This window comes from Poeciliopsis prolifica, unplaced genomic scaffold (genome assembly GCF_027474105.1).
Source record: "Poeciliopsis prolifica strain line A6 unplaced genomic scaffold, Auburn_PproV2 SCAFFOLD101, whole genome shotgun sequence".
In the NCBI taxonomy this organism is placed as follows: Eukaryota; Metazoa; Chordata; class Actinopteri; order Cyprinodontiformes; family Poeciliidae; genus Poeciliopsis; species Poeciliopsis prolifica.
In genome coordinates, this window is record NW_026562476.1 from 834,719 (window position 1) to 861,183 (window position 26,465).

The window sequence follows — 26,465 nt, forward strand, 5'->3', positions numbered from 1 at the left end:
TTACCTTGCAATCTGGTAAATTTTCAACATTTTTGTCAAAAATACTCAGACTTCTACCCACAAAGACTGAATGCTGTAATAAAAGTAGCTAAAGGGTCTTCAGAAAAGTATCGATCTAAACACTTATGTAACCACAGTATTGTTTCCCAACAGAATAGATAAGTTTTTTCTTTTCACTTGAGTTGCACGAGACAGTTTTTTTTTGTTGTCTTTTTCACATCTGAGTGTGGAAGGTGTAGGCTTATTACTGTGTAAGTTATTATTTTTTAAAAACTGAAACATTAAGAAACGCCACTTGAACCTGTTAAATAGCCCTAATTTTGCATTCCAAAGAAAACGATTTCTTAAAGTGTTGCGTTCAAAACCGTGGGACAGGAGTTCTGACAATGTGAAAATGATAAGAATTCCTGTGTCTGTCTGAGCCCAGACTAGAGATGTTGTTGTTAAAAATAAACAAGCAAAAAGATTTTGGAAACACATCTTTGGGTTGTTTAAAATGTCAAAAACATTTAGTAAAACTTTCACTAACTGTTGAATCTACTAATTTGTAGAATCAAATATTGCTCATTTAAAATAATATAATTGCTGTCATAAACAAGCGCTGCAACGTTTCTCTGTATGCTTAGAACGGAACAAAATTCTGAATTCCGGAGCTTTTTTCCGTCAGTTACAAAGGGAAGTTGTCCGATTTCCCTCGACTGTGAAAGCACCATTCTCCATCTTCCTCTGAACAGAGAAGGGACCAACCTGCGTCCTGCTACACCCAATTGAAATTTGTCTCTTTCTCATTCTAGAAGGTAAGTGAATTATCTTTTTGCTAAGTATTATTATGACACTATCTCATTTTTTAAAAAACTTTTGTGTCAGTCAGTGTGTTGCTCTGTGTATTATCTTGGTGCATTAGCATTATGTCCTGTCAGCAGGAGCAGCGATGATGGGAACGCTGGGCCGCTGCTCTCTTTCCTCCCGTTTTGAGTCAATTTTAACAAAATCTTTAACTGAAAGTTGTTGGCACTGCTCGGTTAACAGTTATTAAATCAATAAATCAGTCTGACATAAAGCTTTTGGTCACTAGTTTCGAAAATAACTGGAGATTGGGGTGCTCTTAGCTTGTAGCTAAGAAACGACGCTGAAGTTCAAATACGATTCGGAGCTTTCAATTTTACTTAAAGGCTAATTCATTCTTTTTATAGGCTACGTTAGATCAGGTCAAAATGTACATTGGGTGCAATGATCAAAACTGGTTCGAAGAATTTACTACATTTCCAGATAACTTGATCACAGGAGGTGAAAAATCTGTATTTGGGAAAAGACAAAAGAAACACTTTTCTGACAATTATCCACCTCGGAGAGAGTCCAGATTATAAACCAAGATATTGTTAATCCGTACAGATTCTCCCAAAGCACACTCTTATAAGCAGTGAAGAACAATGTAGTCTGGGTATGACCTGGTAATGTCTTTCAGATTGTTCACAAGAGCTGATTAGCGAAGTAGCCCTTTCCTGATGTGTGTAATCAGACACTAACTTCAGCGCCGCAGGTAGCCGACGTTAGCAAGGTGGGAGGGTAGAGGTTGGAATATGTTGTTGCGAACTGAACATTTTGTGAAGGTTAAATAATGTCACTGAAACCCTTTTAACTATCAAACACAATAACTCGGGCTACAGAAATTATGAAGGGATAAAATAGTGGCGTGGGCTGATGAGGGAAGTAGCCGTTTAATAAAGACAGAGGTGTGAGGTGTAACGTTATCAACGTTCCCCCCAGACAAGTCTGACGCAGAACCAATAAAGTACAATATTGCCACAAGAAATTTGAGGGTCAATGTCGGTGTTTACCAAAGATATGTTTATTTTCGTCTGCCGTCGTCTAAGCACATTGTTTCGCTTTGAATCTGTTGAATCGTTTTTTTCATTTTGCATATTGGAAGTACATATACATTTAAAACCAGTAGTTTACATTTACCGAATAGACATGCGCACATTTTTTTCTTAGTCTGAAATTAAATTAGACCACGCTTCTCTTGTTACAGTTAGAATTAACAAAATTATTTCTACTTGCTAAATTCCACAAAATTGAGAAAATGACATTATTTATTTTGTTACGCTTTCTACATACGTTTTCTTTCTACTACACAACACTCTAAAAACAGCGTATTTAGCTGTGACATTCTGTGGCTTAACCTCCCTGGTCAGAATGGTTTGTATTAAATGGTTTAAAATTAGTCCCATGTAGTATTTTAACTTTCAGAGAAACTGAATTCTGGGTTCTGTTAAGTCAAAATGAACATATTCCCTTCTGTTGACAGAAATAAATGTTTGAAATAATGCATTTAGAAAATATTGGTGAAGTTATTTTTTTAATATAGTGCAGCTAAAACAAACAGTACATAATACGCTAATTAAAATGCAATTTAAAATGTTATTTTCTTTTTCAATTATTTTTCATTTCTGGATATTACATTCCAAATTACTGGACATAAAAAGTTGGGGAATGAAGCGGAACAGTTAAAAAAACTCTAATTTATAATATAAAATGTTTTTGCCATTCCAAGCTGATGTGTTGAAAATAAGCTAGGTTTAAAAAATAGTTTTCAAGAGGAATGAACCATGAAAATTTGGGCCAATATCTGATATTTGTTCTGCCATTATGGGTGATATTTATATATTTCATATCCATTTCCCTGATACTCTAACACAGTCACATGACCAGACAGAAACTACATGACCAACCATCGTCCCTCACCCCTCTGAAACACTAAAGATGGATTTAAATATCAGTTATTAATATTGGTCAATTTTTTTTGTCAAAACTATCAATGTGATAAAAATAAGCCAATGCTGATGTTCATAACAATATATTGTGCACTGCATCCCGAGTTTTTAGTTATATATTAACTAACTACAACAATTTCTTAATCTTTGCTTTGGGTTCTTGGCAGACCAGAAACACCACCATCATGACAGACTCCAAATATTTCACTACCAACAAAAAGGGTGAGTAGAAAAATGTTATCAAACCAGTTTTTTCTTTAAAGAAGGGATCTGGTTTTTTTCTATGAAAACTTTTTTTCTTAAAACTTAAAGTTAAAGAACACTTAAAAAAAGTATTTCTTTCATGTCTATTTCAGGGGAGATCTTTGAGCTGAAGGCAGAGTTAAACAATGAGAAGAAAGAGAAGAGAAAAGAGGCAGTAAAGAAGGTCATCGCTGCCATGACTGTTGGCAAAGATGTCAGGTACACCAGCAGATTGGACTTTTTATGTTATTTGGGCAGTTTCCAGTCATCCGTTTTCTGTACATCCCTGTCCGTTGTGGGGTCAAGAGGGGTCACCACCATCTCAGGGCAACACAGAGACAGACAGGACTAAGAAGTGTGCAGAAACTCACATCTAGGGAGAATGTAGAGAAACGAATTAACCTGATGATGCTGCCACCACCACTATGTTTTACTGTGGGTATATTGTGTTCATGATGATGCGAAGGATTTTTATGCCAGAATTTGTAACCGCCCATCACATAAATATATTTTAATAAGTTCTTGTCATCACAGTTTTTAAGGTTAAGCTGACACCCCCCCTAGTATTTTCAAGATATCTCAGCTCTTTTGATAGCATTTTGTTCAATCAATCAACCAATCAAATGTTATTTGTATAGCACATTTCAGCAGCAAGGCATTTCAAAGTGCTTTACATCATAACCACAAAAACACAAAGTCATGCATCATAGAATGAACAATACATTCATTGTTACATATTAAATTTCAAATACAACTCTAAACAGGTGTGTTTTTAGTTGAGATTTAAAAGAAGTCAGGGTTTCTGCTGTTTTACAGTTTTCTGGAAGTTTTTGGTGCATAGATGCTGAAAGCTGCTTCTTCTCTTTTGGTTCTGGTTCTGGGGATGCAGAGCAGAACCAGAACCAGAACCTGAGAGTCTGGAAGGTTGATACAACAACAGCAGATCTTTGATGTATTGTGGTGCTAAACCGTTCAGTGATTTATAAACTAACAACAGTATTTTAAAGTCTATTCTTTGAGCTACAGGGAGCCAGTGGAGGGACTTTAAAACTGCTGTTATGTCTCTATCTTCCTGGTTTTAGTGAGAACAGGAGCAGCAGCTTCTGGATCAGCTGCAGCTGGAGGATTGATTTGTTGGACAGGCCTGTGAAGACGCTGTTACAATAATCAATGCGACTAAAGATAAACACATGGATGAGTTTCTCTAGATCTGGCTGAGACATTAGTCCTAATCCTGGAGACGTTCTTCAGGTGATAGAAGGCCGACTTTGTAACTGTCTTTATGTGGCTCGCAAGGTTCAAGTCTGAGTCCATCACTACTCCCAGGTTTCGGGCTGATCGCTAGTTTTTAGTTGTAATAACTGAAGCTGTGCATTGACTCTAGATCTATAGCTCTAGATCGTTCCTCTTTATCTGTTCTAAGCATTTATTCAGTGATTGGATGGGGTCAAAGGTCACCTGGTGACATTGTAATGTAGAGCTGAGTATCATCTGCATAGTTATGGTAGCTTATATTATTTCCTGTTATAACCTGAGCTAGAGGGAGAATATAAATATTGAATAAGAGGGGTCCTAAGATTGAACCTTGGGGTATCCCACATGTGACCTTTGACCTCCTTGATGAGAAGTTTCCCATTGAAACAAAGAAATCCCTGTTCTTTATGTAAGATTCAAGCCAGTCGAGCACCGAACCGGAGAGTCCAACCCAACTCTCCAGTCGATTCAGTAATGTGTCAAAACTGCACTGAGGTCCAACAGAACCAGCACTGTGGTTCTCCCACAGTCCGTATTTATATGGATGTCATTGAATACTTTGACTAGGCCAGTCTCCATGCTGTGGTGAGCACAAAAACCAGACTGGAAAGAGTCAAAGCAGTTGGTCATCATGAGGAAACTATTTAATTGTTGACACACAGTTTTTTTTGCTGATGAATGGGAGGTCAGAGGTCAGAGGTCGGCCTGTAATTCTGCAGTAGTGATTTGTCCAGATTGTTCTTTTTTAGCAGTGGTTTGATGACTGCTGTTTTCAAAGCCTGGGGGAAAACGCCTGATGTGAGTGATGAGTTACTATTTGGATCAGATCAGTAGCAATAACAGGCAGGACTTTCTTAAAGAAATGTTCTAGAGTTATAGATCTAGAACATCCAGACAGCAGGAGCTTGAACTTAATTGACTTATAATTTCTTCTAGGGTTTTATAATTAAGTAGTTGAAATTGGGTCATTTTTTCTGTGTTTGTTCTGTTTGGGTACAGCAATGGTTCTGGCTTTAGAGTTGATGTGCAGATTAATCCTCTGATTTTTTGAATTTTCTCTGAAAAGAAGCTGGAAAACTTGTTCCATCAGCATTAGATTGGAGTTCAGGTGGTAAAGTCATAGGAGGATTTGTGAGCCTGTCAACTGTTGCAAATAAAGCTCCAGCATTGTTCATGTTTTTGTTTATGACATCTGGAAAGAAAGCCTCCTTTGCATGTTTTAGTGTTGAATGATAGTTACGTAGTCTTTCTTTTTTGTTGACTTTAAATCAAACATGCAAGAAATAACATTGAGCCATCAGTCAATGTTATCCAACCCCAGTTGTATTTGTTCTCAGTTCTTTGTTCCCAGATGTGGTGAACTGCATGCAGACTGACAACCTGGAGCTGAAGAAGTTGGTCTATCTCTACCTGATGAACTATGCCAAAAGCCAACCTGACATGGCCATCATGGCTGTGAACAGCTTTGTCAAGGTAAGACTTGACCACAGGGATCTCATTCACTGCCTTTTTACTTTAGATTAAAATGAGAAATGATTAAAATATGTCAATTTAGCTTGCAAAAGAGAGAGTGCATGTCATTATGCTAAAGTTCTTGACAGCTACATTTGTGTCGGGTGCTTCTGGATATGAACTTAACACACTTTAACCCAGCAGTAGCTGTGTTTCCATTGACTACATCATTGCCCAAATTGAAATTACAAAAACACATTTACTTAATGGCAACAGGAATAAAAAAAACCCAACAAGTCACATTTTTTGATAATAATACATTATTATCACTTTTTGCATTAGGAAAAAGTGGTCGTTTTGGCTGTATTAAAATGAGTGTATTTGACAAAAATGCATTGGAAATTAGACACTTTTCCACACAAGTCATTTGATCAATAACTGGATGCTAATAGTGGTAGTGGTATTGCATGAACAAACTTATTCACATGTAATTTTAATCACTTTTCTTACTGAATGGAAATACCACAATTGAGAATTTTTTTGTTTGCAAAATATCGACAGTTTTGTGCACATGTGGTGTGAGCAAATGAGGTTTCTTTTTACAGGACTGTGAGGACCCCAACCCTCTGATCCGAGCTCTGGCTGTCCGCACCATGGGCTGCATACGGGTGGACAAGATCACGGAGTACTTGTGTGAGCCACTAAGGAAGTGTCTGAAGGATGAGGACCCATATGTTAGGAAGACAGCAGCTGTTTGTGTGGCAAAGCTGCATGACATCAATGCCCAGATGGTGGAAGATCAGGGTTTCCTGGACTCTCTGAGGGATCTCATCGCTGACTCAAACCCCATGGTTGGCCTTCTTTTCTTCTCTTCTATTTTATAGATGTACTTAGGGCTATTTGTTTGTGCACAATCAAATAAAGTTGTTTAATTTTCATTCATGAAACGCTATGTTTTACAAGCTTGACCGTCATCCTGCAGGTTGTTGCCAACGCAGTTGCTGCTTTGTCTGAGATCAGCGAGTCTCACCCCAACAGCAATTTGCTGGACCTGAATCCCCAGAACATCAACAAGCTACTGACAGCCCTCAATGAATGCACAGAGTGGGGACAGATTTTCATCCTAGACTGCCTGTCCAACTACAACCCCAAGGATGACCGAGAGGCTCAGAGGTAGAAAGCTTTTAATTCTTAAATAGGATCTATTGTCCAAAATTCACATTTTGGACATTTCTATACTTCTATTTGGGTTTCTGCTGCTTCTGAAAACAGCAGAAATCCCTAAAAAAACACTCTGTCATTTTTTGGCCATAAGTTTATGTAAGCTCCTTTTGGACTGCACAGCCTGACCCAGGCCTGCCTGGTTTCAAACCGGGCTGAGCATTTTTGCATTAGCATTTCCAGCCCCGTCCCACCGTCTGGAACCCCGAAAGCTGCGGTTCCAACCGGGCCGTCCTGTCTGGCCGGCCCGGTTGCTGTTGATTACTGTGTTGACTGTGGTGACAGGACAGAGATAAGTTGTCTTCCAGGTCTCTGGGTCAGAGGAGCTTTTAAATTTTTTTTTTTTTGATTTTCTCAATGTGTCATTTTAACCTGCAGTATCAAAATATTCTCGTCATCATCTATACTTACCTGTAAGTTTTTAAATGATAACATATTCAATTGCATTTTTCTTTAAGTTAATATGATATTCAAGAAGTTGAATTTAGGGTCCACATCATGTCATCAGATCAAGCAGATAAATATACATACATTTTTCCCACAGTTGGGGAGAAAAAAAGTACACTGATATTGGTCCAACTAACAACATATAAATAATAAATTTAAATGATGAAGCTAAATTATGAGCTGTTCATCTACAGAATCCTGAATGTATGTAATCTCATAACTTCCTGGTCTGCATCGGTCGTGCATAATCAAATATCTCAAGGTTTTGAAGTTGATCTGGAGGCTGGTTCTGCGCTCTGAGCTACATTTAGATTACAAGCGCACTTCAGCTAAACATTTTAATAGTAAATGTAAATACCATTTTTCCGAATGATGCGATCAGAAGTCGACAACGCTCTGAACAAGGTGATCTTCGCATCTTGTGTCGCCCCAGCGGGGAAAATCCTGCCAGGCCTACAGTGCAAAAAGGGCTTGAGCAACCTAAGCGGAGCTGGTTTTATAGCTATATGTACTGTTTAATGGCTGCTGGAAAACACAGAAGTTTTGTTGTTAACTTATCATCCAGAGAACACTTTCTGCCTTCTTGTGGGTTGTGAAGGAGGCTCCACTTCTGCTTTTCAAAGATGTATGGTTGTATAATTGCGCATCTGTTTGGGTAGGCATGGCCAGCAGCTTATTTAGATTTAAAGTGACAAGAGGCCCGAAAACAGCTCATTTTGAAAAGAGCTCAAAGTAGGCAGAACTGATCAAACTGAAATCTGATTATCTGAGAATGAGTTTGTGCAAAAAATGTAATGAACAAGTGTTGCACACCCCATAGACATATCCTAACCAGTTCAAGCAAGCATAACAGGCCCCCTTTGACTTAATCCGTGTTTATTGAAGATTGTTTTTGAGTCAAACTATAGTCTCTTTCCTCTCTGAACTCATGCTGAGATTCTTCCTCTGTTGTGTCTCACAGCATCTGTGAGCGTGTCACTCCTCGGCTGTCTCACGCCAACTCAGCAGTGGTCCTTTCTGCCGTCAAGGTCCTGATGAAGTTCTTGGAGCTCCTGCCAAAGGACTCGGACTACTACAACACATTACTGAAGAAACTGTCTCCCCCACTCGTTACTCTGCTGTCTGGAGAGCCAGAGGTCCAGTATGTGGCTCTGAGGAACATTAACCTGATTGTTCAGAAGAGGTATGAGATCGACATAACTGTTTGCGCTTGAGACATTTTAGGGTGGAAAACATTCATCTGATTAATTGCAATAAATTAATTACTGAAATCATAGTTGACTAGTTTAGTTGATGTATGTATATTTTGCATTTAAGTTTTAAAAAAAAAAGAAAACAAAGGAATCTTTTATGTAAATGTGTTTTACCTAGAGGTTCTCAATTGGCAGGTTTTCACTTGGTTAAAATTCTTTTAAAAAAATTGTATTAAGCACATTTTACTATCCAGTTATTAATCAGTTTATCCAAAAATAATCAATAAATTTGCTTTACACTGTATTGATGTTAAGTTAAGCAGAACCGACTGAGCTTTTCACGTGCTATTATTGATGTTCTTAGCTGCAGATGCTTGCTTTACTTCAGATGACCAAGCATTTACTGAAGGAATACTGTATTATTGCATTTTAGGCAACAAAATGTTTACCTTCCAATTAAAAAAGTAATTGAATTATTTATGTGGACCTTCCAGTGTAATTATTGTATTGTATAAAAAAGCTTACATGGTGAAATGAAAAATCTGCAGAATGTGCCCATAATTTTACCCCAATAATTTGTGACTAAAATAATCGGTAGTTGCATCCCTAATGCTTTTTGAGATTAAGTCTCAATATGAGCATAGATTTGCCACACACCTTTGAAAACATAAGCCACTTTTCCACTAGACCACCTCTAACCGGTATGGTTCTGGTCCACCTCAGCAAAGATGAATTTTCCATTAGCAAATCCAGCACCGGTCTATCTGGTTCTTCTCAGATTTTGGAACCCACTTCGGGGGTAGTTCCATCAGCTCAGAGCAGGGTACGGCATTGTTTGAGTGCTGACTGCATTCATTGATTGGTTTGTGATTTACCTCACTGAAAACAGCAAACAACATAATTATCAGCGTAATTATGAGTTTAATCACAAGCATCTCCAGAAACGCATGCATAAACTCTCTTGACAGAGCGGCTGTTTTGCATAGACTGTGTGAAACACTGAAACTACGTAATATTAGCTTGTGATGTGAATTTTATTTTTCCTTTGGATTAAAAAAAGCAAAGTGGCTACTAGTTTACATCTTACCTTCAGCACAGCGCCAGAAGCGAATTATATTTATGTGTATAGTGAGGAACAGAGCGTCTGATGGAAAAGCTCACTACCGGGGTAGAACAGAGCTGGGCATTAACTTGTCAGTGCACAACTTGACAGTGGAAAAGTGCCTATATTGAATATTGAAGGGAAAAAAATATTTGTGGTATTCAAAAGTATTTTTTTAAAGGCATTTTTCTTCTGCCATCATTTAAGTTTTAAAGTTGGTGTTAGGGTTAACACCTGTTGAACATATTTAACAAAGACAGAAAAGACAAAAGAGTCAGTATTCTTGCTACTCGCGAGGAGAACGGACAGAGATGTGCTTCAGTTACAATCTCCTACCGCTCTGAAGCATATTTGTCGGCTCCTCTCCTGTTTTCAGGATCCCTAATCACAAGGACCATGTAACTCTAAAGGGAGGGGAAACAACTCATCACATAGCTACAGCGCCAGTTCTCATTTACTAACTGTTAGGGATCTGTGTTTCTTTTATCTTTGAAGCAATGAGTCTGTCACCTAGGAAGAATGGGTCGTTTGCATATAACCCAAAGTCTGGGGAACTGAACTTTACGACCCCAGAGACAACAAACAACTGTAACTTCAGGAAATGCAAAGACAGTACTTTGAGAATGTGTATTGTGATTGCCTCTTCTTCTATGCAACACAATTATCTTGCATGTGATAATCTTAACAATATAGAAACATTCTTAATCCTATAAATGAGATTAACTAAAAGGAAAGCATAAAATAAAGATACATTATAAAGATCAATGAGAATAACAAATATTTGATTAATTATATCACAATTTCTCCAACAGTTGGTTTATGTTCCATCACAAATTTGTAGCTTCTGTTTTTATGAACTTTTTTATGTTTTAAAATAAACAAGAAAACTTCCAACAGGACCTAAAGTGTGCATGTGTGTGTGTGTGTGTGTTTGTTTGTTTTGTTTTGTTTTTTTTTTTTTCTTGCAGGCCTGAGATCCTAAAACAGGAGATTAAAGTGTTCTTTGTCAAGTACAACGACCCGATTTATGTGAAGCTGGAGAAACTGGACATCATGATCCGCTTGGCCTCTCAGGCCAACATAGCCCAGGTGGTTCCATGAAGAAAACTCATTTTTGTTATTTAAAGGCAGGCTCTGTTTTCAAAAAAAAAAAAAAAACGTTTATGAAAAGCAGTTGAACGTTACTGACCTTCTTTAATATTGTCCAACAAAAAATTTCACCAACCTGCTTCTCCTCTAGCTTTGCAAATATACACTGCCATTTTCCAAAAGAAAAATCTTGAAAATACAATTAATTTTTTTCAGTGCTTAGGCAGATGTGATATTTTGATTAGCTTAATGTTTCAATTAAAATGTTTTTTTCTTGTATTCCTTTTGCTCTGTGTATATGGTGGGAGTGATATATTTGGCCTTTTACAGGTTTTGGCTGAACTGAAGGAATATGCCACAGAGGTAGATGTTGACTTTGTGCGTAAGGCAGTACGAGCCATCGGACGCTGTGCCATCAAAGTGGAGGTGAGAACTGACTGCTGTCACCTGATCTATTTATTTTTCCTGAGAAGCCACCAGAATCAAATAATTACTAGCTTAACAGGCACCGACTTTTCTGTGAAAGCCTCAGAAATCCAATCTTCTTCTGGTCAGTGAATGCTGAAGTACCAACAGGTCTTGGTGACGGTGACTTTTTTTATGTTGGGATTATTAGTCAGGGCTATAAGGCTGACATGTTGTAGACAATTTTTAAAAACATAAGGAGACACACTATTTCCTCTGGCAGTATGCCAGCTGTCCAAAGCACTACTGAGAACTAGATGGCAACAGATAATTCAAAGGCTGCAGCAAAGTTGCTCTGTTTTGTCTCTGCTGTGCCTGTCATAGAGCTTGCTTCATTTAGTAGCTTTTTGGAAATACACACAAACATAAAGTTAAAGGACAGGAGACATTCTTCAGAGCATACACACAAAGACCTATGTTAATTATTCTAAACACTTTAATCATTAATATTCAATGCTAAAATTGGCTTTAATGGCAACTCCATGATGATTTTGTCTTAGGACTGGGCAATATGACTTAATGATAGAAATTCTGCTTTTTTTGTTTTTTGCCTGATTTCTTTTTTTAAAAACAGAAAATATTTTTAAAAAAGTAGCTTTTATTTTAATCATCCCTTCATGACGTTTGCAGAAAAAAGATCAAATTTTACCTTTAGGAATTACAAGAAATAATTTTTTAATTAGAAATGAGCTTCGATATCAGGATCTGCTGTGAGCAGCTCAGTTGGTGTAGTTCTGTCTTTGAAATAGACCCAGTTGTTTACACCATCATTTCAACATTACTGACAATAATCTGATGCTAGTGTGTTAAAAGATTAAATATTATCTCTGAAATTTATACCAAAATTTGCATTCTTAATTTAAATTTTTTGTTTTTGGGTCTAAGAAACTTACGACTTCATTTTGGCAATATTACGATTTTATTCTGGTAATATTGTGACTTTACTCTCATAATCTTCAAAAAATGTGCCTGGTCTTATTATTCAGTAGAGTTCACCTGAACTCTACTAAATAAATAGAAGCTATAAAACATGCTTGTCTAACAAGATGGTGTCTTTGGGCATGCTGACTACTCTGATGGAAACCCGAGGAGTCCATTGGTGAAAGAAAAATCCAGATTTTCCTGAAATTGAATCTTCAAAAATCAAACATTTTATTGATGGAGAAAAATGTATTCATTGCCCAGCATTATATTGTCTTTGATTTTAAAATAACAATCAAACACAAATGAGGAGAACAGATAATACATACTCCAGTAAGATTTGTTTTTAGTAGTTGTATTTGTCTGGTCATGGCTACAAGCTCTGAAGTGGACTCCCTGAAAGGATCTGTTGTTGTAAGTTAGTATGATCCTTTTGTATTGAGGATGCGTATGTCTTGTTTCTGTAGCAATCGGCTGAGCGCTGTGTCAGCACTTTGTTGGACCTGATCCAGACAAAGGTCAACTACGTGGTTCAGGAGGCTATTGTGGTCATCAGGGACATTTTCCGCAAGTACCCTAACAAGTACGTGAGAACACACTGGCTTACATCATCTGTCCAGTTATCTTTACATCTAACCACTGAGATGCTGATGTTCTTTAGATATGAGAGCATCATCGCCACACTGTGCGAGAACCTGGACTCCCTGGATGAACCCGATGCTCGAGGTGCCATGATCTGGATTGTCGGAGAGTACGCCGAGAGGATCGACAACGCTGATGAATTGCTCGAGAGCTTCCTTGAGGGTTTCCACGACGAGAGCACTCAGGTGAGTTGATTAAAAAGAAGGGATATACAAGTTCTTGTGAACTCTGCTTTCATCTCCTTGAATGAGCCAAAAACTAATTCAGACAGATGTAGTGAACGCTAACCTGTTTACTAGCCCTTTCAGAAGAAGTCAGTGCATCTCACTCTTTACATTCTGCATAATTCCTCTGCTAGCCATTCATTACACCTATATACAGGTTTTTTCATTGTTTTGCTTTGCAGGTACAACTCACTCTTTTGACTGCCATTGTGAAGCTGTTCCTGAAGAAACCATCAGAAACTCAGGAGCTGGTACAGCAGGTCCTCAGTCTGGCCACTCAGGTTAGTGTTGTTTCTGTTACAAAAGTCAGTTCTACAGAAAGTAAATGGATGACTCACTTCATAAGAATAATTCTAGTTATTCTAACTGACTTAACCAAGAGAAATTTGTTCAGCTTTACAGACAGTGAGAATAAAAGATGTGCTTGTCTTTTTGATTGGTGGATGTAAACTTCTGTTTCAACTGTATGTATGATTTCAACTTTAGGAGATGGGTGTCTTTCAAAACTACATATTTAGATTTTTGACTATGAAGTAGTTTTGTGTACACAAAACAGTTACTTTAAAAAATATCTTGTTTTTGTTATTTCCAATATGAAATGGAACACGGAATAAATCTTTTTCCCACATTTGTGTTTCAGTTTTATCTTTCATTCTACGAACAACTTATGAACATCAGACTTTCACACCTGCTTCACAGAAAATATTTTCTATTGAGTCAACACTTCTCTATTATGGGGAAAAAATCATTATCACAATTTTGTCACTTCAAAAAATCAAAGTAAACCCATATTAAACCTTTTTGAATGTGTCCGTGGTGAACTTAGAAGTGATGCTCAGAAATCTTCCCTGTCTGGTTTCTCCAGTCTCCAGTCTGAACAGGTCAGGTCACATCAGACAGACCAGAATCTGCAATGACCAGTGCTGTCTGTGAAACTGTTTTTTTTATGTAAAAGTCTTTGGAAAGGTTGAAAACTTCTTTCCAACTTCAAGGATTACTAGGTCAAATCCACACGTTAACAAAATTCATAAAATTAGATGTTTTTAACATTTGCATGCTGTGAAAAAATGAAATGTGGCATTCATTTTTTTCATATGAAAAAAATGCAAATCTTTTCCCCAGCAGTCTTGCATTGAGATTTATTTCAGTTTTTTTCTTCCCCCCCTCAGGACTCTGACAACCCAGACCTCCGTGACAGGGGTTATATTTACTGGCGCCTGCTGTCGACTGACCCTGTGACGGCCAAAGAGGTGGTGCTGTCAGAAAAGCCCCTGATCTCCGAGGAGACTGACTTGATTGAGCCCACGCTGCTGGACGAGCTGATCTGCCACATCGGCTCCCTGGCCTCAGTCTATCACAAGCCGCCCAGCGCCTTTGTGGAAGGAAGTCATGGAATCCACCGGAAGCACCTTCCTGTCCAGCACAGCAGGTCAAACACAGAAAACCTGAATCATTTATAAAGATCGCAGTGTTGCTTTATTGGTTCTCATGTTTTACAGGACGTCTGAGCATACCTCAAAAGTCCTACATTTATTTTTCTAATGTGAAGGCCTTAAAATGTCTTAAATTTATTACGGAAAATGTAAGTTTGCCTTAAATATGATAATCGCTGGTCTCAAGTTTTATGAGACTTTTTAATCAGACCAAAGCTGTAGTCGTGCACAGACATCTTCACTCACTGCGTTCGTTGATTCAGTTTGGTTAAGATTACCGCTAACAAGCTGCTAATACTTTCTTGCCATCTCGTTGGCTCGATAACTAGCTGGCAAGCAAACAAACAAGTCATTGGCACCTAACATTTGGCTTATTACCAGTTAACATATGGCTCTCTACCTAGCTAGGTAACTGGAAAGCCATATGCCATTTTCGTGATGTGAGGAACAGAAAGTTGCTACCAAGAGCCATAAAAATACCCCAGAAAGACCAGTTTTGGTCCCCTGAATTTCTTTGATACATCTGTTGTGATGAGTGAACATTTTATTCTTGATGGTCTTAAAAAGGTCTTAAATTTTAGTTGGCGAAGCCTGCTTAAACCCTGTTTCATATATTCAGCCTTGAGTCAGAGACTTTGCTGATATTTTGAATGAAAGAAGTTTAAATGTACCATCTAACCTCTTCTCCACTTCCTCCTGAACAGTATTGATACAGGCGAGAGCCCCGTGAGCAGTGGTCCAGCTGCTGCCATGGACCAGCCACATGTGATTCCCAGCCAGGGTGACCTTCTAGGTGACCTGCTAAACCTTGACTTGGGCCCTCCTGTCAATGTTCCCCAAGTCTCCTCCATGCAGATGGGTGCAGTGGACCTTCTGGGTGGAGGCTTGGACAGCTTGGTGAGCTCAGTTGCACAAATAAGTTACTTTTCCACCACCTGCATGGGTGCAACGTACCACTTAGATTTTGCTGTTATACATAAAAACTGACTGATTTGCTGTTAACACTTTTATGAAGTTTATTTGTTCATGATGGGGTCCAGTTGTATAATTGTAAAACAGTAAATTACAATTTCACTGAAAAGTTTAAGTAATGTAATACAGAAAATGTAAAGTATCATGAATTCATTGCACACAGATTAATGTTTCAAGGGTTTATTAATGTTAATATTGCTACAGCTAATGAAAATGTTCAAACCATTGCTTTAGACCAATAAAGCCAATTTATCTTTAATATAAAATGTTATGGCCATGTAAAAGTATGGTCTACAACAATGCTTTTACAACAGTCTACAACATCCACAACAAGGTTTAGCCTGGACGCGTTGGCCCATCCTGGACCCGGGGTCCTCCTATATGCCTTCCCTGATTTGGCCGACTCTTCAGAGAGTTCTCGAGGAAGGCCACAGGATGTTGCTGGTAGCTCCATATTGACCGGCACATCCATGGTTCCCACTTATACGGAGTCTGTGTCACGGTGTCCTATGGTGTCTCCCGACCAGGAGGGATTTACTGTCGCAGTTGAGGGGTCAGATATGGCATCCTGATCTTCAACACCTCCGGCTGTGGGTGTGACCACTGGGAGACTTGAACAGCAGCTGACTGGGTATTCAGCTCCTGTCAGGCACACTATTTTGAGTGCCATGGTATTCTCTTGTCAGCTATATGAAAACAGATGACATCTGTTTTCCTGGTGGTGTTTTTCCCGTATTGATGATGCAGTTACCTATGCGGTTCCCAGCATCTTGGAGTTTCTTCAGTCCCTTCTTGATAAGGGCTGCTCTCCTTCGACACTTAAGGTCTATGTAGCGGCTATATCGTCAAGTCATGCTGAGGTTGATGGCTGTACAGTGGGGAGCTATAATCTGGTTTTTCTTTTTTTGCGTGGTGCTCGTAGACTGCTTTTTTATTGGCTATTGTCTCGGCTAAGAGGGTCGGTGAGTTACAGGCTCTTTTTGTCAGCCCATCATGCCTCAGATGGAGTTCAGATGGCTCTGGTGTTACCTTGTGGCCAAACCTGGCGTTTTGGCCCCAAGGTGTTTTCTCATTCTTATTGTAACCAACCTTGAGATTGGTGCGTTTTCAACCCATCTCAGGGGAAGTTAGTGATGGTTCTGCGTTACTGTGCCCAGTGAGGGCACTAGAGGCATATATTGCAGCCACTGCTGCTATAAAATGCTCAGACCAGCTGTTCTTGTGTTATGAGGCCCCTAGATTAGGTTGTCCTCTGTTCGAACAGCGTCTCTCCTATTGGATTGTGGATGTCATCTCCCACGCCTACGCTGCAGGGCGCCAACTGGCGTGCCTTCACGCCAGTTGGCGTGCAGGCACACTCTACCAGTGGCGTTTCCACTTCCTGGACAGCCTCGAGAGGAGTTCCACTGGAAGCTATATATGCTGCTGCATCATGGGCTTCTCCAAGCACGTTCACTAGATTTTACAATGTGAATGTGGCCTCCTTTCATTCTCTGGACCAGGTTCTTTTACAAGGGTGCTCTGGGCCTTCTTACTGAGGTTTGTGCTCAGGATTCCTTGTGACATTGCTGGTATTAGTCATTCAGTGCTTTCAGCATCGCCCTCTGGCGGTCAGTAGGGATGAAATAGAACGAAAGTTACCTATGTAACTACAGTTCTATGAATCCCAGATGACTGCCAGAGATTCTCTTATCACTCAGGATCTCAGGATCCTTGCATTTCACGAGAAGATTCTGTAGGAACAGAGCATCGGATGACGTCATGCTGTATAGCCTCTGCTTGATCATCCGATATGTCACAGATGTGACTCTGTTGGTAATATTCCTCGAACGGCGTATGCGCAAAGGAAACATTCAGTGCTTTCAGCACCGCCCTCTGTCGGTCATCCGGGATTCATAGAACCATAGTTACATGCGTAACTTTTGTTTTATTAATCACTTGTTGGACGACATGTCCTACGAATCATATTGGAAGGGCGTTGCCCTCGTCTTGTGGTTGGAATTATACCTAATAAATTAGCACAATTTCATAGTAAGTAATTAAATTAATCGTGCTTTGTATTTAATTCAACAATATGCTAAATTGTTATTGTCAGCAAATCAAATAACCACTTTTATTTTTTTACTTCTAAATAAATTAATATAGTAGGCAGTTAATGGAAAGTTGAGTGAAAGGGGGACAATGCATTCAATATTTTTTCTAATTGTATGTTTATTACATTTTTTTTTTCACACAACTTTTCAACAACTTGCTTCGATAAAACTCTGAAAATCCATCTTATTTAGCAATAAACCCTTTGTGAACGTTGTCGATGACAGTCTGCTGCACATAAATGTTCTGGAGTCAGTTTCTTTTTTTCATTAATCTGATGTACTTAAATGTTCTGAGAAGCTATATTTTCTGGTTTTGTTAGCTGTAAGACCTAATCATCAGAAAATGTAAGTATTACTCAGCTCGTAATGAATCTTTTAGTTTTACTTTTTGAATTTTATAGAATGTATATATTTTTTTTTAAATACAAGAGTGACATTGGCTCATAATTGGAAGCTATGTTAGTCTCAGTTTTACATTTAACATCTCAGAATGTCTAGAAGTCTTACTAGTTGTCTTGCAGATTTATTATTGAGGTAATATTTTCCCTGACCATGAGGGGCTGCTCTTGACGGCTTGCGGTTGCTAAGAAGGTCTCTGTTTCTGTTTTTGTTTGTGCGTGTGTGTGTGCGTGTGTGTTCGGTCTTTCTGTGATGTTTGAATGCTGTCTTTGGGGTCTCCTCTTCTCTCCCATAGCTTGGGGGAGACCTGGGCGGAGGTGTTGGGGGAAGTCCAGCTGTAAGTCAAGCCCTTCTATTCGGCCATCTTGCTGCATGCTTCTTGCACTAAACTCTTCCTGCACTCTTCATGCTTTTACTGTGTTAGAATCTTTTATTGCTTTACACTTTTATGCAGGGCTTGAAAATGTCTTGTTTTGAATCATTTTGGCCTATTTTAAAACAAAATGTATAACTTTTATTTTAGTCTTATGATCCAATGGGTTTGTATTTTCTACTGTGGAATATATTGTTTACAAGAATTAGATCAGTTAATGAAAACTTTTCAAAAGTTAACTAATTTTCATTAACTAATGAAAATTTCATTAGTTAATTTTCATTAACTAATGAAAATTAGTTAATGAAAACTAATTGCGTTGGGTTAGATACTTTGTATTATTGAATAATTTGAAATAAATGTTTTATGATTTATGGGCTAAAATACTCAAATGCACATAAAAGGTGTTGCTCAGAATTAATTTAGGTCTGCTTTTATTTTTGCTTTGGCTGAGTGTCCAAATATTATTTCCATATAATCATGCTTTCAGTGACCTAACATCTAACATTCTTTGTGTGATTTATTCATGTTTTCTTCTTGGCCTTTTGGCCTATGTTTGGTGAAGCTGCATAGAAAGCTTACTGAAATAGTTTTCACTAGAACAGTGTATTTTCAATATTTGTGCTATTGTCTCGGAATTCCTTTAGGTGGGACAAAACTTCATTCCGTCGTCCGTCCCCAGCACTTTTGCTCCGTCACCAACTCCTGCTCCTCCAGCAGTCAGCAGTGGCCTCAATGATCTGTTTGAGCTTTCCACAGGCATGGCCGTCACCACCGGAGGATTCATAGCCCCAAAAGCAGTGAGTACACTTAACTGTATTGCATGTGCAATGATAAAAGGAAAGAAGGAATGTACTGTCAAATTAAACAGAGATTATTGGTGGTAAAAGGATTTGAAATATTTTTTCTAGCTAAACTTATTTTGTTAATCTTATATTATATGGATAGTTCCATTTGTTTAGACATTGCTGAATGTTTTGGATTGAGTTTGGTTTTGTACTTAAAGCCATGGTATGTACATTTGTAAAAAGATATTTTTACATATTTTTTAAAACTGTCACTGTTTGGACAGTGTAACATGAGACACATAATATGAAAAACATCAAGCTCCTTCGCCTCATCCCTGTGATTCTACTGCCACTTGCAGAAAAACACCACTCAGTCAGAAACAACCAATCAGAGCCAGGAGGAGAAGGATCTAAGCACTGTCATCATTATCACTTATGTGTTGCGCAATGTGTTTATTGCAGAGAAACAACTTCTATATTCTATTCTATATCAGGCTATATTCCTCAATGCAGTCTTTTTCCTGCATGTCTTCTCCTTCTCTCTCCACTCTCTTTCAAATTGCTGTTCAATAAATGTCACTAGTGCCAAAAAAGTCTTTAAACCAAAAGCTGTTTTTTATCAGGTGTGGCTTCCTGCAGTAAAAGCTAAGGGTCTAGAAATCTCTGGAACATTCTCCCGCCGCCAGGGCCACATGTACATGGACATGTCGTTCACCAACAAGGCGCTGCAGCACATGAACGACTTTGCTGTCCAGTTCAACAAAAACAGGTTTGTGAACTGGAGGAGAGGAATTCTTTTTTTTTTTCAGGCACTAATTCACAAATGTCTTTGGAAAAGTTGCAACCGAATAGCACTGGGCTTAAATTTCTGTTCTTGTTGCAGTTTTGGTGTGATCCCCACCAGTCCTCTGCCTATTCACACTCCACTGATGCCCAATCAGAGTATCGAGGTCTCCCTCCCTGTTAATACCATTGGGCCTGTTATGAAGATGGATCCGCTCAATAATCTGCAGGTATAGGAGCATGTCCTCACAAAATGCTTGTTGATCACTATCAAGTGACTTTTGGTTAGTCATCATTTAGATCAGGGATATCAAACTCTTTTTCATTTTGGACCATATCAGGATAGTGAATGTTCTCATGGGCTGGTTGTGCCAAAATGTATTGATAGAACCCACTAACAAACTGCTGAAATATTACTAACTATTTGATTATTACTTCTTAGATATAAATATTAATCATTTCACATCTTCAGTCCCACCAGGATTTTACAATTGCTTTTGATTTTGATCTTATCAAAATCACAGATTTTGTGGTGCTAACTTTGAAATATTTGATGACAATCTTTCAAAATTCAAACTTATGTAAGATGTTAAATGTGACTCTTTTCTTTTTTCTTTCTTGCCACGTCTATTACACACTAACTTGACAACAAGTGAGGCTCAGGCAGCAGTGTTGTAAAAGTAAGAAATACTGCCACCTGCTGGTGGAAGTTAGCAGTCACGTAAACCTAATGTTCTTGACAATTTTTAAGAAAAATTTGCAATAAACTTACTTTTATGCATTAGCATGCAAATATGCGGGGTTTGTTGATTTTTGCATAAATTCCCACGTTCGCAGAATCGCGACAAACTGGAGGGACCTAGTAATGTTAATATGACATTACAGTCCAGATGATGATATTAAAAGCTGGATTTTGACCATGAGTTTCACAGTGATTTAGATTGTGAAACAGTAGCTTTTGAATTTAAGAATCATTTAATGAAGTAAGAATTATTTGTGATGTGCTGGACAGAAAATAGAAAAATTTAACTTTTTAGTTTTCATTTTATGTTTGAAGATGCATGTTTATTACAAATTTGTGCTCTGTAGTCTCCAAAATGGTTGTCTCTTTCTCCTCTGTTTATGTATGCACAGGTGGCTGTAAAGAACAACATTGACGTGTTCTACTTCAGCGTCCTCATCCCTCTGAATATATTCTTTGTTGAAGATGGAAAAATGGGTATGATTTCATCCAATTTGCTGATGCAGTGCAATAGACAGCAATACATCTTTAATCATAGTTGTTGAAAATACTAAATTAACAAAGAAGTAAAAATATATGTATGTTCTTTAAAGTGTGGACTGAAATCATCTCTGAGATCCAGAAAGTGAAGCACAGTATAATCAAATTTGATCATTTCGAGAGATGCTTAAATATAAAATTTCCGTCTTGTGTAATATAAAATTAATAATTAACTCTTATGTGTGCACTTTGCCCAAAATGATAAGAAAATCTACATCTTCCTTACAAATGTTGGATCACCTTATAAAGTAATTAAGATCTATTTTGATGACTGTGTCTCATTGTCTCATTGTTTCCAGAGCGACAGGTGTTTCTGGCCACCTGGAAGGACATTCCCAATGAGAATGAGCTCCAGTACCAGATCAAAGATTGTCACCTTAATGCTGGTAGGTACCAGCATGAACAGAGTTTTGTGGATGATTTCAATCACTAGTTCTTGCTAGTTCAGCTTATGCCGACTCAATGTTTCAGGGTTTTGAGCAAAATTTGCTTAAGATGTCTTTATTGTCTTAAGTTACATTTCCACTGACCTTAAAAGTTTGCAAATTGGAATTGCCCAAATTTGCTCAATGAAAACATACCGATTTTGAAAAAACACATTTCTTGGTAAAAAGTTTTTGCTCTACAGCAGAGATGTCAAAGTCAAATACACAGAGGGCCAAAAAAACAAATTTGCTACAAGCCGAGGGCCTGACTGGTTCTACGTTTAGTAAAACGTATTGAAATGATTGCACAAAGCCTATTGACTCAAGACCCACCACAGTGTATCTTATTTAATAATTAAATGAATAAAGCAATAATAACAGTAATTTCAAATGAGACCATTTTTCAATGGGCAAACAGCAAAAACTGTCATTGTTTTGAAAAACAAAATCTTTCTTGATATCAAAATAAATACATAAATTAAAGTGCATGCATTATAAAGTGAAAATGCATTATTGTGCTGCTCTATAATGTTCATATTCTTGTTTTTGTGTGTTTCTATTGTCTGAAAAATTATAAATAGGATCCATCCTCCAGGTTGTGTGTTATGGCCCTGTGTTTGCTGTCACAGCACAGATATCCTCCTGCGGCTCCACAACTCAGATGGCTGCATAGATTAGTGATACTTATCTTAATGTTAATAATTATAATGATGTTTAGTCGCACAACTTTACGAACACATTAATTTGCGACTGTTTTCACGTTTATTGCGCTGTTCATATTAGTCTCGATGTTTGCGGTTTTCTGGAGCGCAACGCGAAGCCTGACGTCATTCACAGCAAATATATTAACATTAACAAAGTGTGCGGGACGGATCATCCGGGGAATGATGGACTAAAACTAACTGGATGACGGACAAATTCTAGGGTTTATGTCGCTTATTAAGCCCAAAAACTGCAACCCGCGACTCATTAAATCTGCAAGCGACTTTAGAAAGAAAAAACAAGCCTAAAGCCGCAATAAACGGAATAGGCGACCGAAACTCAAAATAGTTCCTTTTCAGCAACAAAATGCGCATCTCCCTCCATTGTTTCTGTCGCTGCTGACAGTGCAGTCGCATAGTAACTGCAGTTACTCCCCATACGGCATAGAGAAAATAAAATTACAAAAGGAAATAGTCACTCAAGGTGGTTTTGATAAGTAACTGTAGTCTGACTACTTGATTTGAAATAGAAACGCGTTAGATTACTCATTATTGAAAAAAGTGGTCTGACGTCAGTAACGAGTTCGGTTACTGGCATCACTGTCTGCCTCCCTCCTGGCCTGAAACCCTCTGTTCTCAGCGTCACTAAATGTTTAGCCGTTTTTGAGGAGGGGGACCTTAAAGTTGATCTCTGCTCTGGTTGCTGATGAACAATGAAGCTGCTCGTGCTTCAGTGACTTTGCAGGCTACTGTTGCATTGTGGGAAATGCTGTGGCTGGCCGCTGTGGCCGGCGGGCTGGCCGCTGTGGCCGGCGGGCGGGCCGCTGTGGCTGGCCGCTGTGGCCGGCGGGCTGCTGTGGCCGGCGGGCTGGCTGCTGTGGCCGGCGGGCTGGCTGCTGTGGCCGGCGGGCCGGTTCTAATAGTAATTAAGTATCATCCTGGGGGCCAGAGGTAATTAATTCACGGGCTTTGACTTTGACAGATGTGCTCTACAGTAAAGGCTTTTTCAGCTCTTTTAAAAATAGTGTATTTGAAACTGGTGCAATAGAAACGTTTCTTTTGCATCACCCAAGTCATGTAATCAACAGCCAGATGTTACTACTGAAGGAAAAGATGAAGAAGATGATGTGAAGTGGACGGAGGTGATGGCGCCGTATATTCTTTGATGACATTGTCTGAACAGACTTATTGATGTGTGATTTTAATCGCATTTCTTATTTGAAGAAAACAACACAATTGTAAAATTGTGTTTTTTTTCTACATTAGTGGAATATCTGCAGTTTTTCGCACATTTAGAATTGGAACACAGCTATATATTGGTCATTAGCATTAATACTGACAAACCTGAGTCTCTGCATTTTCTGAAGAACAGTGATGTTCGTCAAAGTTCATTTTAGATGTTTCTCTGTTTCTATGGCTCAGTTCACGAGAATCCAAAAATAGTTCATCAGCAGGGTTCTGCAGAACTGGAAGATGTTCTCAGCCAGTTATGCTGGCGCAGGGAGACAGATGTGACGCATTTACAGATGAGAAAAAGATCGGGTTTTTGATCTAGTCGCTGGTCAGGACCGATCAACCTAAAAATCTACTGAGTGTAATCAATAACAATTTCTCAGTGAATCTCTAAAACTTACATTAGCAGAGTTAAAGTTTGAATTCTTCTGCGGTTTTACTGATCCTGAATTTTGAAGATATTTGCTTAGTTACTGTTCTTAATTCTTCATCTGTCATATAATGTCATTTTTAGGTCCTGTCTTGTGTTTAATCCAAAATCTTACTTTCTAATTTATTTATTTTTGTTTTTTTTTCCTCTTTCACCCACATGCTCACCTTTGGATACTTTCTTTTTTTATCTAAACTGTTCAACTTCTTTGTTTTATGTAGAAAGGCTGTTAATTGTGCTGTTCCCCTCACAACCATACAAACCCATGATGGCTTGAGATAGATTTAGATCCTTTCAATCTGAAGGTTGCTAATAGATATTCAATAAAACGCTGTAAGAGCTAGTTGACCCTGTCGCAATAGATGAATTTTGACAAAACGTTGATTTACTTAGTTGTTTTAGCTTCTTGTTTTTGTGTATCTGTTCATTTCCTTGGTTTATTATTTCATCACGCTTCATAAGTTAAGGTGTTTCATAATAAGGACTGATTTTCATTCTGGTCTTACAGACACGGTGTCTGGCAAACTACAGAATAACAACGTCTACACCATTGCCAAAAGAAACGTGGAAGGCCAGGACATGCTGTACCAGTCACTCAAGTTGACCAATGGCATTTGGATCTTGGCTGAGCTCCGTATTCAACCAGGGAACCCCAATTATACGGTACAGAATACATTTATTTTTAGGAACTGATGAGTTTTACACTTGTATTTCCTGCAAAGTAATTTGTTAATTTTTGATTAGCGATGCTGCATATAAACCAACCTTTAAGGTCTGACCTGAAAGAAGCAGCTTAGTACTCATATCTCTGAGAGTTCTGTGTTGTTCATTTTGTAAAAAGTAGTAGATTCCTACCATAAATGTACTGCTCTGTGTTTCTAGAAAAGGGTCGTAAGTATTCGCCTATTTTAAATATCTGCAGGTGTATTTGTTTCTTTTCTCGTTTTACTGCTATTTATTCTACAAATAGTTTTTTCCCTCCCTTCTGTAGTTCTGGCACTTTCCTTTCTGTTTTACAAATGAACTCAGCTATAAATGCAGAACGCCCCCACCCTCCCACCCATTGAAATGGGTGTTAAAACCTTCAAATATGAGAGAAAATTATATTCGTTTTTTCTTTTTTTTTCTCCCCAGCTCTCTCTGAAGTGTCGGGCCCCTGAAGTCTCTCAGTACATCTACCAGATGTATGACTCCATCCTGAAAAACTGAGCTCATGGCTGCTCTCCTCCTTCCTGAAAAGAGGTTGTTTATTTTCTGTGCTTGTAACCGACTGCCAGAACAAGGGAATTAAAAAGTAAATGAGAAATAATAATCTGAAATGTTAGGTGTATTTTCACTTTGAAAAGTCATTTTCAATCAGTTTAAATTATTGTGGTTGACATATTTGCATTTTCCGTTGTTTTGGCAGTCTGAAATCGATGCTTATATCTCTGAGTACACTCCCTGTTTATGCTTGTGTCCCAGTAAAAACACATTGATCATTCCATCCTTAACTCAGTGTTCATGTTGTGATTGATGGTGAAACTGTCCTGAGAAAGCTTAAGTGATGCCACTTTTTGTTTCCTCTGCTTTAGATCTTCCTAACTTTTGGATCTGCCTGTAGAATTCTATAGTTGCTTAATTGCTTGCCATTATTTTTTGTGACGCATCACAAAAATCACAGTACAAGTACACACACAAAGCACATTTTAAATAAGATCACCAAAAAAATGTGTCAAGCATTGTGAGGCAAACAGTAATGTTTTTTACTGTAAAAAACATAAATTGTTGCAAAATGTCAAATGTTAGAGAAAATGAAGAATTGAGTTGAATATAGTTGATCTCGACCTCTAATAAGTCAGATTTATTGACTACAACTGGGTGTTTTGTGCTTGTTTTCTACTGCCATGTGTTCTAAATAGTGATGCATTAAAAGTTAGTTTTTATGCATATGATGTTTTGATTATATGCTTCATATCAAACTTTTGTCCAGCAGCCTGTTGGTAATTTCAGCATTTAGTTCATGCCTGATAAACATCCTTAATCTAAAAGACAAAAGGCACCTTCTTAATTCGACCATTAAAATGATCACAGTAGCTGTTTTTCCCATACATTTTCATTATAAATATTGTTGAAATGCCTTTTTTTCCTCCAAATATCTGTGCATAGCTTTGACATACATTTATTTCTAGTTCATCAAGTATCTACCTCCATGTTTTCTTTTCTTTGATTCTGTAATGTGCATTATTTATCCCTTTTCTCTTTCGAATTCTGTTCTTGGTGTATTCATGCCAGTTTCAGGTTTCAGGTAACGAGCCAGCCAAAATCCAGCTCCCAGGACCAAGTGTTCACTGACCTGAAATGCCAGGTTTATGTTTTAATAATGTCTTGTCTTCATGATCTAAAGTCGGCATTGTGTGGTTTTTGCGACCTCAGGCACAGAGCTGTAGTGTGGTACAATAGTTATAAGTGTATGTTGTGTAGCAAATGCAAAGCTTTTATCACACTGAAATTTAAATAAAGAATTTCCTCTATTCCACAAATGAA

General features: G+C 38.2%; 1 protein-coding gene across 2 annotated transcripts; it reads left to right on the top strand.

Moving 5' to 3' along the window:
• The first annotated feature begins 688 nt into the window (after window positions 1-688).
• Window positions 689-26,465, top strand: ap2b1 (adaptor related protein complex 2 subunit beta 1). Of its 2 annotated transcripts, XM_055023482.1 has the most exons (22): window positions 689-797; window positions 2,942-2,996; window positions 3,131-3,236; window positions 5,609-5,744; window positions 6,329-6,574; window positions 6,706-6,896; window positions 8,353-8,574; window positions 10,655-10,775; window positions 11,106-11,201; window positions 12,629-12,744; window positions 12,823-12,988; window positions 13,210-13,308; window positions 14,197-14,456; window positions 15,165-15,357; window positions 18,220-18,261; window positions 18,945-19,097; window positions 19,709-19,854; window positions 19,969-20,098; window positions 21,003-21,087; window positions 21,450-21,536; window positions 24,448-24,602; window positions 25,074-26,465. In XM_055023482.1, exons 2-22 carry the CDS (start codon window positions 2,960-2,962, stop codon window positions 25,146-25,148), a joined length of 2,862 nt encoding a protein of 953 aa, XP_054879457.1. In that variant the 5' UTR covers window positions 689-797; window positions 2,942-2,959; the 3' UTR covers window positions 25,149-26,465. The 2 variants fall into 2 exon arrangements, with proteins under 2 accessions (XP_054879457.1, XP_054879459.1); XM_055023484.1 differs by lacking the exon at window positions 18,220-18,261.